The sequence below is a fragment of the Lygodium microphyllum genome, chromosome 26 (genome assembly GCF_053477565.2).
Source record: "Lygodium microphyllum isolate KBCC chromosome 26, Lygodium_microphyllum_v1.1.10, whole genome shotgun sequence".
In the NCBI taxonomy this organism is placed as follows: Eukaryota; Viridiplantae; Streptophyta; class Polypodiopsida; order Schizaeales; family Lygodiaceae; genus Lygodium; species Lygodium microphyllum.
The window spans coordinates 121119807-121145362 of NC_141160.1; the positions used below are offsets into that span (position 1 = coordinate 121119807).

General features: G+C 42.7%; 1 protein-coding gene across 2 annotated transcripts in view; it reads left to right on the forward strand.

Annotated features, from left to right (window-relative positions):
• LOC148013750 (meiotically up-regulated protein) overlaps positions 1 to 25556 on the forward strand; it is a 94085-nt gene that overhangs the window by 49043 nt on the left and 19486 nt on the right. For both annotated transcript variants that reach the window (XM_087668411.1, XM_087668412.1), the window contains 3 exons: positions 10346 to 10382; positions 10620 to 10705; positions 10791 to 10886. In XM_087668411.1, the coding sequence (XP_087524537.1) occupies positions 10346 to 10382; positions 10620 to 10705; positions 10791 to 10886 (219 nt within the window). The remainder of the gene's footprint in view (positions 1 to 10345; positions 10383 to 10619; positions 10706 to 10790; positions 10887 to 25556) is intronic.

A 25556-nucleotide genomic window follows, 5' to 3' on the forward strand; every position in this document is an offset into this window, starting at 1 on the left:
CATAGAATAGGCATATTTTGCCAAAGTAGAGCAATTTCAGCAAAACCCCCAAGTTTTTTCAAGTGCTAGATGTCCAAATTGCACGGAATTAAACCCGCATGTACATAAAATGACCAAATGGCACACAAATTTTGCCCAAACAGCAAAAGCCCCAAATTGCACGGGGTCCAATGTGCATCAATGTCAAGAAATTGTGTAAATTTCAGCCCAATTTTTGCATGTACATGAAAAGCCCCAAATGTCGGAGGCAAAATGTCACAAATTCTTGCAATTTTTGAGACAAATATCACTGTTGTGTCTTGCTCGCATCAAATCTGGACAAATCCCCAAAATTTTGGCACAAATCTACACAAAATTCTGAACTGTACTTACACGCACGAACACCCATTAGTGAGCAAAGGGCTTGCTTTTTTTTTTGCGAGTAAAATGTGGCTGATTATATTACTCAAAAAAACTGATTACAACGGAGTGCTCATGCTCAACAGACTAGCTAGAGCTGATGCAAAGTCACAAATACATCATGTACACAAGCCTCTCAAGGCGGTCTAGGGGGGAGAGGGGGAAGAAGCCAGGGGGAGGGGTGTATCGCCAATTGGGGCTGCTTGCCTGCATCACGAAAAACAGATCCTGGCCACCCCAAGTGCGCATGAAGTGACATCGGAGCTCCTGGCGAGTCCTGGACTCGCCCTGCACCTGATCCCATCAACTGCGGAGGGAGTGGATGATGGAGGTCCAGAGCTCTGCTAAGGTCGTGTGTGCTGAAAGTCTCTCTCCACCGAAAGCCTCTTGACATCACGCCTTCCAGATATGCCATCCCGTAAGACTCCCTATGATCTCCCATACCTTTAAGCGGTCTACAGTGGGCTCCAATACTTGGCAGATGGGCAGAGCCTCCAAACCGACCATTGCGCACGACCCTGCCTCGATAATGAATATCGTGTCTTGCATCCTGGCCTCATACAGAAGGTGACGGTCCTGACTGACTGCCTGCCAACACAAAGCTCCCCATGAGATACATCCAAGGCTGGCCTCCACTCACCACCAAGCCTTGGTCTTTAGTCCTGAAGGCCCCCTTGCGTTAAGACCTTTCAGGTTTGCTCGCCTGGTGTGAGACCGCAAACAACTAGCTTGCCCAAGAGGGCCATACTTTGGTACTTTGGGTCTATGATCCCAAGCCCTCCCTCTGACCGATGTCGTATGATGGTTCCCACGCCAGCTTGGCCTTGGAATCCCTGGAACCATCTGACCCTGACCAAAGGAAATTCCGCACTAGGTGGTGAAGCTGCACTACGCAAGATGAGGAGAAGCATCAACACGAGGCGATTTACCATCTCTAGGAGAACCTGGTTAACCACCAGGGCTCACCCGGCTAGTGAGAGGCGAGCCGTGCTCCAGTAGGTTAGTTTTCTCCGAATAGAATCAACGATAGGAAGAAATTGCTTGGCACGAGTGATGTCGAGTCCCACCTGGAACCCTAGGTACCGGACGGTTTGCCCTTTGCTCACCCATCTAAATCCCAGGTGGACGCTCCACTCTGTGCTAGAGTCCAGGTCAATGAGGAAGCCAACCGACTTTTGCCAGTTGATTTTCGCTCCCGTTGTAGAAGAAAACATATCAAGAGCCAGCCTCACTCTCTCCAGCATCAACTCATCGTCCTCTCCCGTTGCAGAAAGAACACGTCAAGAGCCAACCTCACTCTCTCCAGCATCAACTCAAAGGTTCCTTGCAAGCAAAGGGCTTGCTTGTAGGGAACCTTTGAAAACTTAAAACTTTTGCAAAAGAAAAGTGACGAATCTGCCTCATTTACAGCTGCCAGCCTGTCGCATGCTCGCGTGACCTGCTCGTGACCTGAGAAACGACTTTTTGACCTGCGCTTGAAGTGCGTGACCTGTGCGTGACTGCGTTTGACTAGGAAATGGCGATTTTGACCTGCATGCAACCTGGAACTGTCGCCTGACTGAAAACATGGCCTGTTGACCTGCGCCCGACTATACGAGCTGTCGCCTGTCTGTCCAGTGAAAGAACAATAATGAGCTGACTTGCATGGACTCCGAGAAGTGTGAATACCTTAGCTGCAACTCTGATACTAGTTTGAAGTGAGCAATGCGCAGTGGCGATGCAATGTCCTGCGATGAAAATGTCAGGTAGAAAGCAAAATGTGAGCAAGAGTAGAGAGTGAGAGTTAGAGAGAGAGATGCACAATGTTCTTGGGTACAATTTTTTGTGTGTGTACCTCTTTAGATTTTAGATAGATATATATGAAAGTACAAATGTGCTAAGGGTGTGTTTACACCCGTACACATATAAAAGGCACGATGGCCCTTTATTCCCAATAGAACCAACCACCACACGGGCAAAAACTACAGAAATTTACCAAATTCTGCACAAAGCCCCAAAATTTCAGGTCCAATAGTGCATAAATGTCAGCCAATTTGACCTTGTTGAGCAAAATTTTACTAGTGTATGAAATGCTCCAATTTTCAGGGTCCAATGTCAGGAAATTTTACTCAAAAGAGCGAAATTCCGACAAATTTGGCAAAATCCCCAATTTAATTGAGGTCAACATGCACAATGTTTGCAATTTCTGACCTGAATGTCACTGCTAGGCATGGACAGGGTTAAATATGGGAAAAGCCCCAAGTTTTTGGGCTCGAATTCGCACAGAATTGACGATTGTGCTTTCATGCACAAACCTCTATTAAGGCAAAAGGGGAAAAATTGAAATTAAAGAAAATTTTTGTTTTGATTTCTCTAGAAAAATTGATAGAGGGGTCCTTTGACCCGTAAGGGTGTCACATGGCGCCTCTTGCCTGCTGGTCCGTCCATCCGCCCCCTGTTGCTCCGACACTGGGCGTTGGTTGTTGCTGGTGTGTCGCGTCTGGTGCCCACGTGCCCTGCAGAGGTCGTGACTGCTGGTTGTGTTGGTGCTTGCCACTGCCACGTCGTGGTTGGTTTGCAGGGTTGTGCTTGCCCAACTAGTCGTGGCGCATGTTGGTCGCCACACGCCTGTTGCCTTATGCCTGCTATTGCTCGTCACCATGTAACCTAGTTGACTGTACGCCACACACTGTGCTTATCGAGTGTCAGTTGGTGGTCTTGTCAAGTCACGCTTGGCTTGTTGAGCAATCCATGCCGTCAGCTGGTCTGATCTTGGGAAGCGTGCACAACCTGTGCTTTGATACCAGTTGTTGGAGCTCAGCTGGAGAAGTGAGCAGCAGTTTGAGGAGTGAGAGTGACTGAGAGAGTGAAAGTACGATTAGATTTGAGTGTAGCAACAATTTGTCGGTACACAAAGAATAAAATGTATTTATACTTGGGGCACGTAAGGGTGTATTCACATGTACAACTGAATAATGTATGTGTACTATACACGGAGGTGAAAAGGGTCTTCATCCCAACACTGGTCATTAGTTTCTGAAGGCCTAGAAGGGCTCACATTTTTGTCTAAACCAACATTATTAGCTTGCCGTCCATGTTGTGCGCCTTGTCCAAGATCAGGCATTGCATTTTTCCCAACACTGTGAATTTTCAGATTGAGAGGGATCATCCTTGCTTGATCCCATCTCAGTATTTGAAGACTTTATTGCTATAATGTTTAGTATGGTTGTCAGGTACGATGCAATACGGTACGATAAAATACAGTACTAAATGGTATCTTATGATTTTATAAGGTATGATATGATATTAGTACGAAAAAAAATAACTTAAAAAATTTAAAAATTATAAACGATAAGACACATGTTTAAAGTGAAAATAGGCTATAGCAATGCCATTTCAAAATGAGATCAATGATCATACGTGAATATCATACAACTGTCATAGGAGTCGGGAGTCGGACGAGTCATGACGGACTCAAGAGTTAGGAGTGGAATTTGCCAATTTGGATACAATCCCCAACGATACATCATACATCATAATCATCATTAGAGGGCTCATGAAGAGAGTCTGAAGAGGACCCCTCGACATGGGATGATGAGACACTCCCATACTCATCCTCATTGATGAGGTTACCATCATCATCAAATGATGGCTCGCTAAGCAATGGCTGTGTAACTGTAGGCAAGGGCGGGATGTCATCATTAGGCATGAGATAAGAGCTATTAGAGCCCCGTCTCATATATGTCTACAAACCACTCTAACCACCACACGTCGATCACTACCACACGTCGATCTCGGAGGGTGCCGAATGACCATGTCCTTGCTAGCCAATGTTGCAACTCGAACTCTTGGAACTGGTCGAACTCCTCGCCCACGAGCATGCTGACTGCAAGTGTCATGAGTGTTTGTTGCTATGAGCTCTTTGTAGAGCTTTGCAAAGATCGGTTGCTATGCATCAATCTCATGGTGTACACTCGGAAGAGTGTCACTCGTCAATTTGAATATATCAACATTCACCTATACAATGCATATAAGATTATAAATACTAAATTGTTAACTTGTATAAAATTGAGAATAACAATTTAAACTTAATTTAACCAAAATGATAAGTGTTTACTTGCTTTGGACTACCCATGGTCATCATGGCCTCCATCATGCGCAAGTTAGTGCGGCAATAGACTAGCCACTCTTTACTGTCATGTGCTAAGCTGATTGCGAATCTTCGTGTGAATGAGAGAAGAGGCACTCCAATTTCTCTTACATGTACTTGAGGAGCAATCGTGAGCAAGGACTCTCATAGCCAAGGGTTGAAAAGTCTGCAACGCATATCTAAATTTTTGCCACTAAAAGAGAGGCTTCACAAGTGACTATCTTCTCCAACAAGTGGAGAAGCAAGCCCTCTTTGATCCGTATAGCATCCAAGCTCCTCTAGAATTGTGTGTGGTCATCCATGGGGACCACATGAGTGAGATATGCAAGCTAGTCAAAATGCAGCTCTTTATCATCCATGGTTGTTGGAGACTTGTAGGTCGGATGTAACAGTGCTGCAAATCCATGGATTGGCTTACGTATCCATGTCCATCTTTTCTTTGCTATGGCAATGATGTGCGCATGCTGTGACTCCGTGATCACCGTGCAAGCATGTGCCTCCATTAATGTTGGTATAAAGAAGTGATTGAGAAGGCCCATGGTGGACCCCTTGCAATCACTCATATGTAACACCCTATAAAAGGTAGTCACGGCAATCACGATCCCACAGACTCTCTGCCAGAACTGCTTATTGAGGCACAAGCATTGCATGGCTTTCGTCACCTCTATCTCATGCTCATCCCACTCATTCCATAGAGTGGACACCACCACTTGGCGTAGGACCGCACCTCATAAAGATGCTCCAACAACAACCACATATAAGCAAAGTGAGTTGAAAAAGGCTTTTTCAACTTAAGCGTGCTATGCTCGCGATACATCGCAAGCACCTTCACCTTCACCATGAAGAAGGTGACAACTGATGTAGCCTTGTGCACCACCTTCTTCACCCATTTGGGCTTCCTGATGTCCTCCATGAGCAAGTCCAAACAATGACTTGCACATGGAGTCCACACTATTGATGGAAACTCGGCCTCAAGCAAACAGCCCATGCACCGAGAATTGGATGCATTGTTGGTAATAACTTGCACCACATTTGACGGGCCCACCTATAATCACATCATACGTGGTACAAATTCAAAATTATGATAAGGAAAGCTTCAGGGGGACATGAATTCAAAATTATAATAATAAAAGCAACAACTTTAAAATTTAAAAAGAGAATATATAACTCAATGATAACTTGTTGAATGTGGCGGTAGATAAATGTGCCGGTCGTTTTGCTTCCCCTTTTGCTGTTGTCTATGGCCCACAAAAAACATGTGGTGAGTGGACATGAAACGAGTATGTTGATAATGTCACATTTCGTACAATCTCTCCATTCGTCTGTGAGAATGAAGCAACTGTATTTTGTCCACGTGGCTTGAATAGGATTAAGGGCTTTATCAATTCTCTCCTTCTCTTCATCAATCTTTTTCATCCTCATGTCATTATATGTAATACCACTCCATCCTTCATATGGGCCCACATTGGCGATGGTTCTCACCATCTTTCTCCATTGCTCATGCTTTAGGACATTGAATGCAAGATTGCACTCAATCACTATGCATGCAATCTCAATGTCTGCTTGTCGTTGCCTTTCTCTAAGAAAGGCAACTGATCCAAGCATATGACCGGGAGCTTGAGAGAGAAAGGATTGCCTCTCTAGTGCCGCATGAGCCTCAAATCTTTGCCTTTTGTCAATGCCAGAGCCGAAAGCGGATGTGGAGTCCGCACCACCAATGGTGGAGACCTCACTTGTATCGGTTGAAGATACGCCTACATTTGAGGTTTTCTCATGAGTAGACGTAGATGTAGGTGCCGTCATTGATACACTTCTTCCTCCTCCTCTAGTGGATCTCCCTCTCATCTTGGCAAGAATCTCCTCGGCAATGTGTTGAGGGATCACCTTGCATGCGGCAACTTGTCCCTCAGTCTTGGAAAGATGTTGAAGAAGCTAGGTCGCACCACTTGTGTAGCACTTCTTGCAATAGTTGCATATCCAATGGTGAGGATTGGACTTCTTTGTGTCCTTCTCTACATGGATGACATGTAAGTTGAAGGCCTCATACTTCTTGTGTGTCATGATGCCAAGGCATTGAGGCAAGGCCCGATGGAGAGGAGTGAGTTGAGACTCGTCACTTCGATCATGATGATGCTTGAAGAGGGAGGGGATGGGGGGAAGAGGAGAGAGTGAGAGGAAGGGAATGGGAGGTTGATGCTTGGAAGACAAGAGGGTGGGGATGAGCCTTGAGGAGAGAGCGAGACTTGAGAGAGTGTGCAAATGAGCCCCAAGTTGAACACCCATTCCTTTTTGCCAAGCGCTGCTCCAAACCCCCACGAAAATGTGTCGAAATGGTTCTAGACAGCTGGTTTGCGGTACCATACGTATTCGTACAGTATGAACTTGTCCATACATTGTACCAAGGCAACTATGATACTCAGCTGAATACAATTTCAGCGCTAGAGTAAAGCTTTTGACCTTCAATCAGGTACCTTGAGTCCACCAAGTCAAGGGATTGAGTGGTTTCTCGGCAATGGAACCATGAAACCAGCCTTCCTTCTCGGATAGAGTGGTAAATAACTTGATTTAGGACTAATTACAACAAGCATAAAATTAACATAAACTGAAAACGCACACTTTACCACTTTAATCTTGAACATTGGACACACCTTGTTGGCCCTAAAATTGGTGCCCCTTGCAGTATTTCTTTATCTTATATTGCAAATGAAAGGAGTACAAGTGAGATTCTCTGATCTCCTCCACTAATCCAAGTGCCTCTTGCTATCAAAACTGACTAGCGAGCCTCCAAACCAATTTGCCTCTTGGTTTGCTCGGGGATTGGCCTTTACCTTGCTCTTTGAAAGACAAATTCAGCTCCAAATTTGATATTGGCTAGCTGGTCTCTTGAATTTCTTGAAATTCCTCAATTGCAATAGCTGGAATTAAAGTCCTAGGCTCTCAATTCTAAGCACATATCTTGAGGCAGTTGTCAAAACCCTAATTTTTGCTGTAAAATAGGGTTTATAGTAGAGATTGACTCAGATCTCTTCCTCTGATGGCTCAAACTGTCGGAAAATGCTGAGATAACTTGAGAGGGCTAGGGGATGAGAGAGAATGCTGTAGAGAGTGAAATTTTAGAGTTTCATGCAAGTAATATCGAAAAACTATTGCTATTCTACTAAAATAGCCACAGAAGCTATCCCCTATGGCTTAGGGCCATCATAAAGATTGCTGTCCTCTCCTGTATGCTGTCACTTGTAGGAGAAGGGTCTTGGGCTGTTGTCACCTACTCTTGGAGGGCTCCAAATTGCTGTCACTTGCTGTAGAACATGTCCATGTTGGCTACAAATCACATTAGTAGTCTCTTCTTGCTCTCTACCAACCTCCTTCTCCCTCACTGTGGCTAGAATAGACTCCACCAGCCCTTAAAAACGTTTTCTCCACTTGCATGGGCAAGTTTTGCCAAGTGGCAATCTTCTAATCCGATTTTCAGCATTATCCAACTTATTAAATAAATTTTCAAAATATTAATTTTAAAAATTTATTTAATAATTATTCTAGTGCTCAAAAAGTTAATTTCACCAGCTAATAATTAAATTGGCTCGACCAATTTGTCTTCCAAGTATTGTTGAGCAGTTACTGACACTTAGATCTGCATTAGTTTATTAATTAATGCCTGGTCTCTAATATCACCATCAACATTAGTGGCCAATAAATTTGTCTAGGCTAAAATCTGACATTGAGTACCACCTAGTAGCTGACATGCATAACTTATTACAACTTTTACCTGACACCCATTGCATCCTTGTGATTCTTGGCTTATTATCGTGAAATAATTGCCAGGTGCATCAGATGTGCTAAATGACCTTGCACATTTGATTAATATTTTAATCAAATGTTATCGGCAAGATTAGAGCGTCTCAAAATTTCATGTCGCAATGGAATTTTAAAAAATGCATCATTGGAAAAATAACATTGGCTACTGTTGCTTAACCATACTAATGCAGACTACTTGCTGGAAATTTCCAGCCAACAAGAATCATAACATAAGACTCATAAATAATCCAAAACTTTTGCCAGAAACCCATAGAATGCATCTCTTTTGGCCAAATAACCATAGTGAAACATAAACTGAGCATAAACCATGGTTGAACTATCAATGGCATCCATAAAACGCATAGTTGTCCATGAAACCAGCTGAAAACCACTGACAATTGATGATAATCCATTGAAAACCAGCAATTGATAATCAATATCTGATGATGATACACTAATACAAATTGATGCAAACCAAGAAATTTCTGCGCTCAACATAATCACCAATTTTAATTTCTGAATCATGAACTTCTTGTGTACCATCGTATCTAGTGCTTAAGAATGTGGCCTTTATGCGATAATGAGTTGGAACAATAGGTAAATTCAAATATTTTACCAACTTTGCAGAAATAAAATCATGTGTGCTCCCATCATTATGCAAAACAATCTTTTTGTGACCATGCACAAGACATTTCATCGTTAATAATGAATGAGGATTTGGCATTTTCAACAAAAGTGCACTTTTACTTCCTATAATAGGAACATAGACCCAAGAAACTGTGGATCTCATGCACATTATTTAAAGGTGGTCATGAATGTATTGACTTGACCTTAACAAGGTCCGTACGAATGCCATCAGCTGAGACAATGTGCCCCAAAAGGTGGACTTGTGCAAGAAAAACTCGCTTTTCTTGTCATTTAACAAGCATGTGCTTACATGACTTATTGAACAAAATGTCCAAATACTTTCTATGCTCTGCCTCATTCTTCGAGTAAACAATTGTATTATCAAAGAAAGTGCCCACAAATCCCCTTGTGTGGTGTGAAGATGCAATCCGTCATCCAATTAAATGTAGTAGGAGCATTCGTAAGTTCAAAAGGCATAACAAGAAACTCATACAACCCAAAAGATGTTCTAAAAGTTGTCTTAGATACATCTTGTGGTCCAATGCGAATTATCCTATTTCTTCCATAGCATGAACTGAATGGGCTGCATGAATCTGGACTGTTTGGGCTGCTTTAGGCAAAATTCTGAAGTTGAGGTGTCAATCTAAATAAATATATACAAGCAGTCCATCCTTATATGTACATTTATAAACTTGTCATTGATGGTAGGTGTTTATCTTATCAGCACATTTGGGATTAGGGATTAATAAAAATGATGGGCTCATTATTAATGGATACATGATCAATAGCTAATTTCAATACACACTTAATTGTACAAGAGTTTTGAAGCACAAGAGGCTACAGCTTGAATCCTTGCTGTATGAGATACTTTTAAAGGAAGAGAGTCTTCTCCAAGAGTGTGTACTGCCACCATGTGTCTCATGAGAGGTTCATTTGATATAATCTGTTCTACAGACTTTGCATTTTGTTTTGAAGTTTTTGTTGGTTTTGGGTTCTAAATAAGCGAGTGCAGAGAGAGGGTTCATAGAATTTTCACAAGTAGAATGCTGAAGGTAAGACATGATAGTAGGTTATTATTATGCTATTTACATATGATCATCATGCTGTTATGATGTGGTGATGAGGGTCACCTCTGTTGATCCAGAGGCTTTTAATCTGGTTTTACTGTCATGAAAACATAGTCAATGCCAAATGGTGGTCGTCATTTTCTTCTTCATTTTAGTACGAGTCTTTAGATGAAGTTTAACTTTGCACAGTTTTGAAGTGCGTGAATATTGAGAAATACAGCCAATGCCGCTTGACAGGGCATGTTGTACAAGCAGTTGGTTCGTTTGGTCATGCCATGGATAGTAACTGCAGCTTTTAGAACTCATCGTGTTGTTGATACTATTGCAGGAAGTGGAACATTTTCAAATTCGTGAAGTCCTGAGATGTAAGAACATCAGTATTATGCAATTCTGCAATTCTGCAATTCTGCTTGCAATTAGGGAATCATTAGTATACGGAGGGTTAATTAAACAGTTCAAGGAAAACTTGATACTTTGGGTCTGGCTATATTTTCAACTAACAAATATTTTCCATTATGAAACCAAGATCATTGCCCTCTCCCACTCTATCTCTTTGGTCACTTTTCTGGCATTTTACACACAATTATGTCTCCACCTTTCAGGCATTCTGCACACAATTATGTTTCATCGAGCTTTAGGTCTGGTACGACCCAAAGATGTGGATTTGGAGCTCTTTGAAATTACCTATGTAAGTTCGCATGTATCTTATATATTTTGAAGCTTGATTATGCTGTAGAATGCAGTAGGTTGACTTTATCTTCTTCCCTCACTAGGTACAATGTGGTGATTTGGAACTCGAGAAGAAGATTGAAGAAAAAATCAATCTATTTGTTGCTTGGGTAGAAAAGCATCCAAACAAAAAAGGCCAGGTCATTTTGCGCTCAAAAACGTTGCATCACTTGTTTTTTCCTCATCCCTAGAGCATGCTAATTGTTTGTCCTTTTAGAGTCTCATGCAACTTGTTTGTCCATATGCTTCTGCCTCCCGCCTGAAAAGTGCATAGATGTGAAGTACCATGGTGACATTTCAAAATTTTCATAATGGATAAGTGCTACATTAACTCTTTCAAGTTACTTGCTTTGTTTGGTTGCATTCTACCGGCTTCAGTGACCTCATAGCTTTCTGTTAAAAAGGCAGCAGAGGAAAGAATGAAGACATGAACTCAAAACATGGTTGTTGCATCCAATGGCTTCAGATTAGTACATTCCAATGTTCATATGGCGCTAATCAGACTAAAAAATCTTGAACATGTATATATTGTATAGAGATGAAGATGATACCAAGAGCCTTAAACCTCTGTGTCTCAAGGACTAGAGCAGGTGAGTTGGGAGTGGTGTTGGAGATACCAATAATTGCTCTAACAGTGTGTGGTATCTTGAGCTAAAAATGCATTGTATGCTGATTAGCCACATTAAACAGCCCCAAAACAAGCTTAATTAATCAAATGACCAAACTTTCATTAAAAAGAAATGCGTTCCTAGAGAATGTTTATGTAATCCCAATTCCTTTGGCTCTAAACCCTCATCCTAGCTTTGAAGCATTCGTGACCCAGAAGAGAAACATGAACAAAAGCGCCATGAGCAGTGCATGAAGAGCGCCACTCCCTTTGGCGATTGCCTCCGACCCCTGTGCTAACCAGATCACTGCCTCTGTCCCCTCCCCCCAAGTCTCTCCGCCCTCCCATGGGAGATTTTGGGCTTGGCACTCATCGTCATCCCCCTCCCACACATTGCTTCTGGCAGTCCTCTCCTGCCCCTTCCACTAGTCCACCTCTCCCCCCTCCATAGGTTTTTGTCTACTTGAGGCTGGTTGCCAGGCCTATTTGGCTACCTCTGCACCATCATCTTTGCCCCCTCCCCCCCTCAACCACCCAAATAAAAAAGAAGAGGCTGGATGATCTGTAATACTTGCTGTTGTCCCCTCCTCTCGAGGCAGCCTTCCCCATCGGGCAATCGGTGGCATTCTCAGGTAGTTCCCCGTGAAGACGCGTGATGCAAACCCCTGGTCTGATGTCGGAGCATTCCATGAGCGTCCCCCAATCACAAGCCTTGCACATCATCCTCACGGAGGAGCATCTCTTGGCCATTTGCACCACGGAAGGGGAACTAGAGGAGACTATGTTTTTTGGTAAGGTCATTTTGCACTCTCCCTCCAGGGCACAACTTTGGGATTGGCTTCTTTCAACCTTGCACATTGGTACCTTGCAGATTGTGGAGTCGATATTGATGGGTTAGGGTATCTTTATGGTTTGTCTCACTTCGGCGGAGGCAGCCTTGGGGCTCGTTTGGCAGCTTCCCCATCGCCTCTACAAAAGAAGTCATCTATATGGTCCTGTGGTATAGGGGCTTCACTATTGAGAGCTTTGAGCTCCACAATAGATTCCCTTGTTATCTTGTCACCCTACTTTTTCTTGGTTTGGCAGTTGAGTACCGACAGTTGGTAGAGGATTTTAAGTACGGTCCTTTCCCCTTCCTTTGTTGATGTAGTGAAGGTCGCAGGCGTTGCGAAAGTGCGGGTGGCAATGGAAGATACGAAGAAAATGCCCAAGCTTTAAGAGATGATGCTTGACAGGCATACCTTTAGACAATAGATCATTGTGACAGGGCAGCCCCATCAATGCTTATAGTGCTATGGCTTTGGATACTAGGCTATAGAGTACACCCGCTTCGGTGCAAAGGTGACACAGCTGGAGGAGGCTACATAGGTGGATGATGAGGGTTTCACAATGGTCCAACAACACCAGAGGGGGAGGTGACAAAAATAGCCATAGCCAGCGGTCTTGCAGCTCCCCAGCCTTTCCCATAGAGGGGTGGGGACTGTGAGATAGGTTCCCACGGAGCTAACTGACTGACTCAAAATACAGATGGTTAGCTACTGCAACTTAGGACCATCAGGACCATAGTCCTCTCACCACAAAGTTGCCTCAATCTTGCAACGAACCTCGTGTGCGTTCTCACAACCAAAGGAATCTTAAAAGTTCCTATAATATGAAAGTTGTTCTCTGATATTTTGTCTAGTACCATGATTAAGCACTAGATGAGACAATATAAGTCTCCATGCATCCATAACCTCAGTGTCGTTCTCCTAACCCTTGCCCTGGAACTCAGGATCCATAATAAATGTTGTTGCATACATGGGTGAGCTATAGGAGTTCCACCTCTTCTCAACTAAATGGCGTATGTTCTCACATGCCTCATCGTTTGTTAACTCCTACAACTTTTCATTCAATCTATCCATGGCTTCGTATACCTTGCCAATGCAAGGTTGCATAACATCCATAACTATTAATAAATGCACAATAGGTGATACCATAGCATCTATTTGCTTTATGTCATCCCAAAAGGTTGAGTTATTCACTTTCTCCAACCATAAGATACTTGTAGGCGTATTTGCCAATGGTGATGAGGTGAACTCATCACTAAGAAATAATTGCCTCGGGCACTATTGCATTCTCTTAATGTGCCTAGTACCGAGAAGTTAAAGGCAAACGTAGTGTTAGAGTATTTTAAAAGCATCTCCTTTGACTTTAGAGAGAATTGATGGCGAAGAAACTAGTGATTCAAAACAAAGGCAACCATTTGAGCTTCTTGCTCTATGATAGGTGTTACTGAGGATAGCAATCATTCATATGGGGGAAAGTGTTATGTCTGTGGACATTTGGATAGGTAGTTGTAGTATTTGTCACAGTGGTCATGAAGTGACTTAGTACGAATGTACTAACACTTTAGGGCTAGGACAACTGAGTCCTATAAATAGGACATAGTTGTTAGGTACAAAAGGTATGATACAATAAAGTATAATACTAAACGGTACTTTATGATTTTATAAGGTACCGTATGATACTAGTATGGATAAAAATTAAGATGATTAAAAAAAAAACATAAATCATTAAACGATGGAACACACGTTTAAATTGGAAATAGCCATTTCATTACAAAATAAGATGAATATATGAGGGTGGCCATCACGGTTGCATGGGCTGCGCATAACATGTGAATCATGATACAACTATAGTTAATACATACATGGTCTATGGATGATGCATCATTGTGGCATGATGCATGTGGATACAATGATAGTAGATACAAAAAAGAGAGAGACCTATGAATTTATGATGAGACATTACTATCATCATCATCGTCATCATCATCAGAATAAACTGAGTGCTCATCAAGAGAGTTTGAAGATGACTCCTTGGCATTGGATGATGAGACTCTCTCATACTCATCCTCACTGATGAGGTTATTATCATCATTAAACGATGGCTCCCTAGGTGTCAACTGTGTAGGGAAGGAAGGGATGTCACCATGAGGCATGAGATATGAGCTACTAGAGTCCCGTCTTATATATGTTTGCAAGCCACTCGGACCACCCCTCCTCGATGTTGGAGGGTGTTGAATGACCATACCCTTGCTACCACCTACTCGAACTCCTCACCCACAAGCATGCTAACTACAAGTGTTGAGTATCTGTTGCTATAAGCTCTCTATAGAGCTTTGTAAAGATCATCTTCTCCTTGTCCACCTCTTGATGTACACTCAGAAGAGTGTTTCCCATCAACTTGAATGTATCAACATTTATCTATACAATCATATAAGATTGTAAATACTAAAGTCTAAATTGTAAACTAAAAATTTCAAATTTTAAAACAACAAATTTTAAATTTTATGGTTAAGTGTTTACATGCTTTGGAATATCCATGCTTATCATAGCCTTCGTCATGTGTAAGTTAGTGCGGCAATAGACTAGCCTCTCTAATTATTGTGTGCTAAGGTAATTGCAAATCTTGGTGTGAATGAGAGAATAGGTACTCCAATTTCTCTCACATGCACTCAAAGAGCAATCCTAGGCAAGGACCCTCATGGCTAAGGGCTGAAGGGTCTCCAATGCATATCCAAAGTTTTGCCACCAAAATAAAGACTTCATAAGTGACTCTCTTCTCGAACAAGTGGAAGAAGCAAAGGCCACATGCCCGCTTTGATCCGCATAGCATCCTAGCTCCTTCATATTGCATTGTGGTCATCCACAGGGAGTATACGAGTCAAATAAGCAAGCTGGTTCGAACGGAGCGCTCTATTATCCATGACCGCTGACAACTTGTAGGTCGGATGTACCAATGCTGCAAAACCATGGATGGGCTTATGTATCCATGCCATCTCCTCTTTGCTATTTCTAGAACATGTGCATGTTGTGTCTTTGTGATCACCGTGTAAGCACGTGCCTTCACCAATGCCGCTTTAAAGAAGTAAACGGGAAGGCCCATGATGGATCCCTTGTAATCACTTATACGTAACACCCTATAAAAGGGAGTCACGACAATGACAACGGCACAGACTTTTTATTGAAACTGCTTATTAAGGCACAAGCACTGCATGGCTTTGGCCTCCTTTGTCTCATGCTTATCCCACTCATTCCATAGAGTGAGATGCTGGTGTAAGGCGGACCGCACCTCATAAAGGTGCTCAAGCAATAATCACATGTAAGCAAACCGAGTCGAAGAAGGCTTCTTCAACTCAAGTGTGCTATGGTCACGATACATCGCAATCACCTTTGCTTTTACCGTGAAGAAGATGACAACAATTGATGTAGCTTTGTGGACCATCCTCTTCACCCAGTTAAGCTTTCCAATGTCCTCCATTGGCAAGTCCAAACTATGGCTTGCACATGGAGTCCACACAATTGTGGAAAATTCAGGCTCAAGCAAACGGCCCATGCATCGACAATTTGATGCATTGTCGGTAACAATTTGCACCACATTTGAGGGGCCCGACCACAACCACAACCACAAATTATAAGTAACAATATTTGGAGGTTAGAGAGAGAAAGAGAGAGTTGAGCCTTTCCAAGTTTCAACTTTCAAGATTCAAGAATGAAGAGAGATGGGGGTTGGGGGAAAAGACTCAAGAGAGAATCGGGATAGATATTAGAGAGAATAGGGAGATAGATAGTTATGCATAAGTTATAATGAAAGAAAGTGAAACAAATTTAAAAGGCAATGTATACCTCAATGATAGCTTGTTGAATGTGATGGTAGATGAATGCGGCTGTCGGTTTTCTCCCCCTCTTGCTAGTATCTATGGTGTGCAAAAAGTAAGTGCCGAGTAGACATGAGACGAGTATGTTAATGATGCCTCATTTCTTACGATTTCTCCATCTGTCGGTGAGAATGGAGCAACTGTATTTTATCCATGCAGCCTGAATAGAATCAAGGGCTCTATCAATCCTTGCCTTCTCTTCATCAATTTGTTTTCGTCCTCATGTAGTTGTATGTTATACCGGTCCATTCTTCACTTGGACTCACATTGGCAATGGCTTTTACCATTTTTTTCCATTGCTCTTGCTTTAGGACATTGAATGCAAGGTTGTGCTCAATCACTGTGCATGCAATTTCAATGTCCGCAAGTCATTGCCTTTCTCTAAGAAAGGCAATCGATCCATGCACATGACTGGGAGCTTGAGAGAGAGGATTGTCTCTGTGGTGCCGCATGAGTCTCCACTTTGTCTTTTGCTGGAGCCGGATGCGGATGTGGAGTCCCCACCACCAATGGTAGAGGCTTGCTCTGTGACGGTTAAAGATATGTCCACGTTCGATGCTTCCTCGTTAGTAGGCATAGGAGTTGGTGCCGATATGCCACTTCCTCCTCCTCTTTTGGATCCCCCTCTCATCTTGGCGAGAATCTCATCCACAATGTTTTGAGGGATTTCCTTACATGGATCAACTTGTCCCCCCTCGTCTTGGAAAAGATGTTGGAGAAACTGGGTTGCAACCACTTGTGTAGCGCTTCCCGCAATACTTACATGTCCAATGGTGGGAGTTCTTTGTGTCCTTCTCCACACGGATTGTGTGCAAATTGAAGGCCTTGTGCTTCTCACGAGTCATGGTGTTGATGACGGATGGAGAGGCTTAGGGGAGAGTAAGAGAGAGAGAGAGAGGTAGAGGGAGATGCTTGAGTCTCGACTCTTGAAACTTGAAAGAGAGGGAGAGGGTAGGGGTAAACTTTAAAGTTGAAAGAGCAAGAGTGAGAGAGAGGGGATGGGAGAGGCTTGAGCCTTGAGCCTTGATAGGGTGCGGGAAAGAGGAGAGAGTGAGAGGCTAGAGCTTCACGAATCACAAATAAATTCAAGATCCAAGAGAGGTAGATGAGAATGGCAAATGCTTGCTGAATTGGTATGGAAGCATGGAGGAGAGGAGCACCTTTTGTAGATGAGAGAAGGGTCAAACAATCAAAGAGGGATCAAGAGTCAAACATGGTTACTAGCTGGATGGAATCCAAGGGGGGCTGGGGCAGGAGTGCATAGCTGGAAAAGGGGGTGGGCTGAGGTATCCAAGGCTTCCCACCCCCCCTCCCCAAAAGTGCCATGCAGGAGACGTGCGTAGATGGAATGTGGGGAGACGCGGCAGACATGGTGGCCAAATGAGGTCCGTTTTTCCGTACAAAACCATATGGTACGATTAGCACTGTACGACGTACGAGTGCAACTATGAAATAGGACTCAAGGCCATATTGAGCACATTCATTGTGTGATCACCACTCTTGGACCCTTGGCCTGTTGGCCGATACGTGTACACCAGGATGGTGTGGGCTGGTGTATGGGACGCCAGCCCTTGGGATGTGGTCGTGGCCCGGAGTGCTCCTGGCTCCTAGGCTTGGGGGTGAGCCCGTTTGGCTTTATGGTTGGGAGGTGAGTCTAATGTCCAGTCCCTTTAATGTTGAGTTTGGTTTGTATCGTGTCTCCTGTGCAAGTTGAATCCAAGGGGGGATGTTTTAGGTATAATGCATGTGTGCCAGGTAGGCAAGACGATGGGAGATAAGCAAGAAAGATGTGCGGGGTAGGCAGGTGATTCGATGAAAATGGGCAATCTCCATTGGACACGAATCGGCAACAGATAAGTGGTTTGTTACGTGAGATTTCTTGTCCTGTCCTAATACGGAAACAGGGATGCATTTCTAGGTAGACTTCGGGTTGGGATGACATTTTGGCATCCCAAGGGATTGTTTCAACCGTTTCTTGTCTCTATGCGAACAAGAAGCAAATAACAATGAGAAACAAGATGACAAGAAGGACGAGAAGAAGGATGAGAAGAAGTTGAAGCCCAAGTGTCCACATTATGGAAAGGGCACTCATTTCAAGAAGTGTTGGCAGAAGTATGTCAGAAGTGGATGTAGCAATGGAAGCATAAACATGTGTTGTAATAAGCTACTGAACACAAGGACAAAAGAGAAAGAAACACATAACTCTGCAGAGAAGAGAACTCAAAAGAATGCTTTGGAAATAGAATCCATATACCAAACATGAGAATGACGCATACAATAGTGAGTCATTGGCTGGTAGGCACTAGCATCGACTGCCTCTCTCCATAGAACTTGTAGGTGATGATATAACAGGCTGAGGAGGGAGCCTCGTATATAAAGGATAAAACAATGCCAAGAACAACAATAGGTCGGCTAGCAATAAATTTCCAAATACACATCATAATTACCATAGAAAAATACCTAAAAGACCTAGCCATGCTCGGCATAGCTCAAACTTACACATGAGTTGTCCTAGATTTCTAACACTCTCTCAGATCATGGGTGATTTGATACAATGCAATGATACAATGATAAAGTCTTATCATAGTCTATACAACAAAGAACCACTAGAATAGGACCATGGATATTCAAGTAGTGGGTGATCAAGCCACCACCACGGTGCCTCAAAGAGAACCTCAAGTTGATGTCGATTGTACTAGCTCTTGAAAAATAGAGACAAGTCATAACAAATCTCTGTGTGTGTCAATAATGTCTCACAGTAGCATACATGACCATACTTTTAAAAATGCCTCTAGACATATGTGATAATAGATTCCCCGGCCACCTTTGGCCAACAAACCGCCAAAGTGTCCTCCCATGTGAGCTCGGAGCCAATCCCACTCTTTGTCAAGTAATAGCCCATCATGAACCTGGATGTCAATTCCAGCCCTAGGATTTGAACGTGTCAGACTTGAGTTGATGTGTTAAGGATGTCCCCCTTTGGAACCTGTGTACTTGTATATCTGTGTAGACAAGGCTTACCCGCCCCATGTCACCACTCGCTCACACTCTCTTTGGCATTGGAGAGTTGTGAGGATGACTACATTACTTGCATTAGAAAGAAGGAGGAGGAGGGGCGGCCAAGCCCTTCCCTTGATTTGAAGAATATGATCCTTTTCGTGCCTTGGTTGAAGGATCCGAGTTGGAGTTTAAGAAAGAGGATGACTCAGAGGAGGAGCCCATATTTTGCTTCTTCTTCATCTCTGTCTTCTTCCTTGAAGTTGCTAACTCTTTGCAATCCTCGCTCAAATGTCCCTTCTTACCACATTGTTAACATTGGGCCTTCGACTTTTTCTTCGTGTCACCCCTCTCTGAAGTTGTAAAGGCCTCACTGGAGCCACTAGAGTGCAATGAAAGTCTTCCTTGTAGCCGCAAAGACATCTCATACTTGAGCAATATTGAGGAGATCTATAGAAAACTGACGCAGGTGTCGATGACGTTTGAGCCCTTAAAACATTGGCCACTCCATCAAACTCTGGAGGGACCTTGTAGAGCATAGTTTCCATAAGATGAGCCTTTGGAAGGATAGACTACATGTGTTGAAGTTGCTTTTGTACCTGTGTGATACACAGTAAGAAATATTGAATAGCAAGTATCCTTCGGTTGGAATTTCATTTGCTGGAGATATCCACAAAGAGTGACGGTATACATAAGTGAAGGAGCCTTGTACAATGTTTGAAGCTTCTCCCAAATCTCAGGAGAAGTCGTGCTTCTTTGGAGATGCAGCGAAGAAGGGTAGAATATGCATGGGTATCATTAGTATCCCATGTGAGTACAGCCTCTTCATAGTTATCCTCGTCAAAAATAGTTGGAAGAGGATTAGGATGCTCAAGACGATCACAAGCTCCAAATACAACGTACCGTAACTGCTTTTGTATAAACTAAGCTTTCATAATAGCACTCTGCGTGAGATTATTAGGGTCATGTAATTTGTCATCTGTAGAACAGTAGGGGAGAGTCATTTTGAGAGGATAGGAAGAGAAAATAAAAGAAAGAAGAAAAGGAGAGAGAGAGAATACAAAGAAGTAGGTGAAGTACTCGGCTGTGACAAGTGAGCCTTTGCAGTCATTTCGTTAGGAGGCAACTTGCAGATGTGGATGACTCGCATCCTCAAATGTCTCTATGGAGATGATGTAGGCCTCTATAGACTAGTTAGACAAACCCTTCGGTGTTGAGAATGTTGTTGACAGTGATGGCTGACTGGTGGAAGCATGGGTCTGGCCTCGCCATTTCCCCTGTTGAGGGTTGCCACCACCTTGTCTCCCTTGTTAGGGGTTGTCCGATTGAGGGATGGGGGTCTGAGTCTTAGCTTTTGATGTTGTGCCTCTTGCCTTTGATTATACTTGTTGTCAAAGTGGCGAGCCTTCTAATAATGTTGACAATACTGATTTTGATTTAGTACATTTTGCCACTTGGGTTTCAGAGTCTGATTTTGATTTTGATTGGAATTTTGATTTTGTTTACCCTTACCTTGTTGTCCCTTCTGAGAAGAAGTAACAAGAGCCCCCTCTGTAGAGGTCAAACTATGAAAGTGATCAAACAGCTGAACGTAATGTAGTAATTGACACTCAAACTCATAGAAAGTAGGCGTAGTGGCTTGTGAGATCACCTGCTCCACAAAATGGAAGTATTTCCTTGGTAGCTTGTTTAGAAACAATGTGACTTGATCCTCCGAAGACTTAGGAGTCCCCATGGTAGAGAACTCAGCGAGAAGGCATTGATACTCAGTCAACTTGGCTTTCAAGTCATCCTAGTCAGTGATTTTAAAGTTTTGGAGCTCATGATCCAAATTGATATGATCAGGTCCTATCCCGAGTTGCATGGTAGTTAGTCAAGTGTGCCCAATGCTTGGATGCTGAGTCAAAATGTTGAGGCTGTGAATGAAATTCAGGTAATAGACCTTGCATGAGTTTGACAATAGTGGAGGTATTTCTAGCCTTCCAAGAGCAGACAATCTCATATGGAACAAATGCGAGATTAGGTTGGGGTTTCAACCCTTGCATAAGATCCCATAGTCTCATCAGATTTGACCAAGGAATAAAGTTTGATCCGTTAAAACGAGTCTCGTCATTAAAGGCATGTTTGGTTGATGAAGAGCAAGAACTATGAGGTGTCGAATAAGTGGAATGAGGAATAAGTAGGAGGGGGAGGTGGGTAGACAGAAATAGATTGATAATGTCCAATGGGTGCCGAATGATGTTGAGCCATTGGAACATGAATGTTTCCATAAAGTGCTGGTGGAGGTGGAAGCATTGGGATACATAAGCCTTGTCCAACGGTCGGTTGGGGCGCAACAAAATGACCAAAAGGCCCACTAGATAATGTCATTGAGGCAAACTGTGGTACCAACTAATCCATACTTGGTGGTGGTTGGGTGGCATTTTGAAGCCTTGAAAAATCCGAAAGTGTGGGGATGGAAGAATGAACCTCCATCATTGAGACACCACCCAGTTGAGGAAAAGACGAGGTCCTAAAAGGCATGCCTAAGGGTGAAGGAACCCCCAGTGTGATGTGTGAAGACATGTAAGGTGCACTTATTGGAGATTGAAAGGATGATGCAACAGAACTAGTGGGTGGGATGGCTAGGAGATTAAATGAATTTGTCATGTGTGTAGATGTGGAAATGTGTTAGGTTCCTTTTGTCCATTAAATGCAAATAATGAAAAAGATGAACTACCAAAATCATATTGACGATGAAATGTAAAAGTTGAAGGAAAAGATGAAAAAGGAGCACTCGCCATAGATTGTTGCAATTTTTGTTTACCTTTTCTTGAGCATAACTAGAAAAACCTATCCTTTTCGGGGCAAATGAACCTGAACTTAATTTGAAGAGTTCCTTTATCATGAGCATCTTGGATATCTAGTGGAAAAGAGGAAGTAAAATCAAAAGATTGAGTAGTGACATGTGTACTTGACATAGGAGTGAATGAAGGTGAAGTGTGTGGAAAAGATGAAAGAGGTAATGATGTAGATGATGGTGGTAGAGAGGAAAATGGTTTGCACTTCGTGCCAGTTTCCACATTAGGATGGCCAGTTCGTTGTGGAAGTTATGTTCTTTTTGCAAAATTATTAGACCGGTGCACCAAGGGGAAAACTCAATTGACCTTCAATCTGTTGTTGAGCTCAATACAGGAGGATGAGATCATATTTAGCTCGTGAGATCTTGTATGTTCTGTGGACTCCATGGTAGTTGGAAGACTCTACGGCCATGTTGGATGGAGGAGCAAGCTATGAAGCCCACTCAATCACGTGTCTTAATGTGCTAGGCTCAGAAGCATCATGATGATGTGTTCAAAGTCATCTTGCCCTCTTGTTGTTCCTGCTTCTTGCGAAGGGCTTCCAGATCAAAGGCCGAGGTTTGGTGGAAGAGAACCTTGCTCTGAGACCGTGTGAAGAAATACCTTAACGCAAAAACATGAATGAAAGCGTACGACAAAGCATAATCTCGAAAGCGCATAGTTAGGGTTAGGGTAACTCACAGACAATGAACATAGTGGATCTATAAATGATTGAATATTGAATATACAATGCTCATGCAACAAACAAACTATGCGGGAATGAAGACTGTACCCCGAATTCTTGTGTCTCGAGGATTGAGGTAGAGGTGTTGAACGGGAGAGTGTTGTGTACTCCTGACGGATCCCGAAATGCAGCAAAGTAGTCTTGGAGTGTCAGACACCAGCAAATGCAACAGCATATGTCGGATTTGGTGGTAGACAGCTAGTGAGGAGAGAGAAAATCTGCAAATGCAGCCTTCAAAGGAGTGTTAGGCACCAAGGCGGGAGTAGTAGACTGAAAACACAAATGTTGATATGCTCCTACAGGCTAGGCAACAACAAAAATAGTAGGGCGACAATGTGTGGATGGTCGCCAGCAACAGGGAGTGGTTCAAAATCAGATGCAGTCGCCAATTGAGGAAATGGGTTGCCAAGCAACAAATGCAGCAGTGGTGTGGTTGGATCAGCAAGACGATGGCTGGAAGGTGAGAGAATATCAAGGTGGAGGCTAGAAATAAGCATAAGATTGATGTAGACAGCAATGGGCAGCTTCGGCTGAAATGTCCTCCGTGAATGAGGTGTGGTGGGCAACGAAGCTAGAGGGCTTGAAACTTGCAAAAACGAGGTTGGGATGAATGGATGGTAGCCTACCTATTTATAGAAAGTCTTGGGACCTTGTATTGCGCACCGTTTTGAAACTCACTTGAAACGTATGGTGTGGATCTTTTGTTGGAGAGAGGAGCTGATGCTAGTGCCCACACAGCCAGTGATTCACTATTGTATGTGATTGTCTCATGTTGGATATATGGATTCCATTTCCCGAGCATACATCTGAGTTCTCATCTGTATTGTGTTCTTCAATGTTCCTTCTTTTCTTTCTCTTTTGTCTTGTGTTCAACAGTTTATTTCAGCACATGTTTATGCTTTCATCACTGTATCCACTTCTGACACAGACTGCCTTAGCTCTGGCAAAGAACCCCATGTTTCATACTTACGTGAAGTACATAGAGATTCAATATCATTATGTACGTGAGTGGATCGTGGATTCGTTGTTAGCGGAGGACAATGCAATAGATCTTTTCACAAAGCCTTTGCCCAAGGCTTCCATACTCCATCACATGAGGTTGTTGGGTCTTCAGACACTCCTAGGATCTTGGGGGGGGGGGGGGGGGGTTTAGCTTGCCATTTTCTTTTGTCAGTTTGTCATCTCCTGGTTGTGAGCTCCGTTGGAGTTTGATGACATTGGAGCTCTAAGTGTGTTTTCCATTTATCTTTTTGTCCAATTAGTATTAGGTGTGATCACACATTGTTTGCAACCATTTCCTATACCTTGCTACTTGTTTATTAGTAATTTGTCCCAAATGGCTGTGATCAGGCCAAATATACCACGTTAGTGTTTTGTACTGCATTAGATGCAATCCGATTGTATTTATGCAGTTGGGTAGATTCGGTATTTTGTGGCTATTTAATAGCCACTGTTAAGTATGGGAAGATAATCCTTTTCTATCTTCTACAAGTGCTCTGATAGGTTGCAGCATCCTTCTCAGTCTTTGTTGAGGACTGCTGGTTGTATACTTCATCTCCATCGTTGTCGTTGTCTCTGCCTCCGGTGTTGTCATCATTTCTGAGCCTAATCTGGTGCCCTTTGTCAGAAGGACGTGAAATTTTATTGCTTTGATTAGCATTTGATTAAAAGTTTGTCAAATGTGCTAATGTCACTTGCACATGTGAGGTGCAAGTTAATTATTTTACAATTTGGGATCCAAGACTCCAAGATATCAATTATTGCCAAAGGCAAAAGCTACAATAAGTTATGCTTGACAAGTATTAGGTCGTACCCGGTGTTAGATTTGGGCCTAGACTAATTTATTTTGGCAACTAATGTTGGTGGGGTGATATTAGAGACTAGGTATTAATTAATTAATCAATGCCGGTCTAGGGGGTCAATAATTGCTCAAGGATGATTAAAAGACAAATTAGCTTAGCCAATTTAATTATTGATTGGTGGAATTATTTTTTGGACACAAATAATTATTAAATGAATTTTCAGAATTAATATTTTGAAATTAATTTAATGAGCCGGATAATACTAGAAAATGGGATTAGAAGGTTGTCAGTTGGTAAAACTTGCCCATGCAAATGGGAAAAATGTTTTTAGGGACTTGTGGAAGTTTATTCTAAGTATTGTGAAAGAGAAGAAGGTTGTTAGAGTGCAAGGAGAGATTGCTGATGTGATTTGCAGCCACCAAGGATCGGTCCTACAACATGGGACAGTAGTTTTGAGCCTTCCAGGAGCAAGTGACAACAACCCAAGGTCCTTCTGATGCAAATGCTAGTATACAGGACGTGACAATAGTCTTTTTGGTGGTCCTAAGTTGGAGGTGACAGCTGTCATGGTTGTTTGAGCAAGGCAACAACTTTTCGCCATTTCTCGTGATAAAACTCTGAAATTTCTCTCTCTACATCATTTTCTCTCATTCCCTAACCATCTCTGAAGTTATCTTAGCATCTTTTAGCAGTTTGAGGTATCACAAGAAGAGGAGAAATGCTAGTTTTATGGTTCCATTGCTAGGACACCATCAATTCCCTCGAATTGGTGGGCTTGAGGCATTTAATTAAAGATTAGAAGCTTTGCTCTAGTGTTGAAATTGTATTCAGGTGAGCATTATAGTAAAAATGTCTTCAGATAGTGAGATGGGATCAAGCAAGGATGATGTCTCTCGATTTGAAAATTCACAAAGTTTTGGGGAAATGCAATCCTTGATCTTTGACAGGGCATGCAACATGGACAACAAGTTAATAATGTTGGTTTAGACCGAAAAGGAGGGTCCTTCTAGGCCTTTAGAAGCTGATGATTAGCAAGAGGAAGAGGAATTTGATGACCAGTTTAAAGATCAGTTGAGGACAACAACTAAAATTTTTGTGTAATTGGCAAGTGATCCTCAATTCATGTGCTTTTTGAACCCTT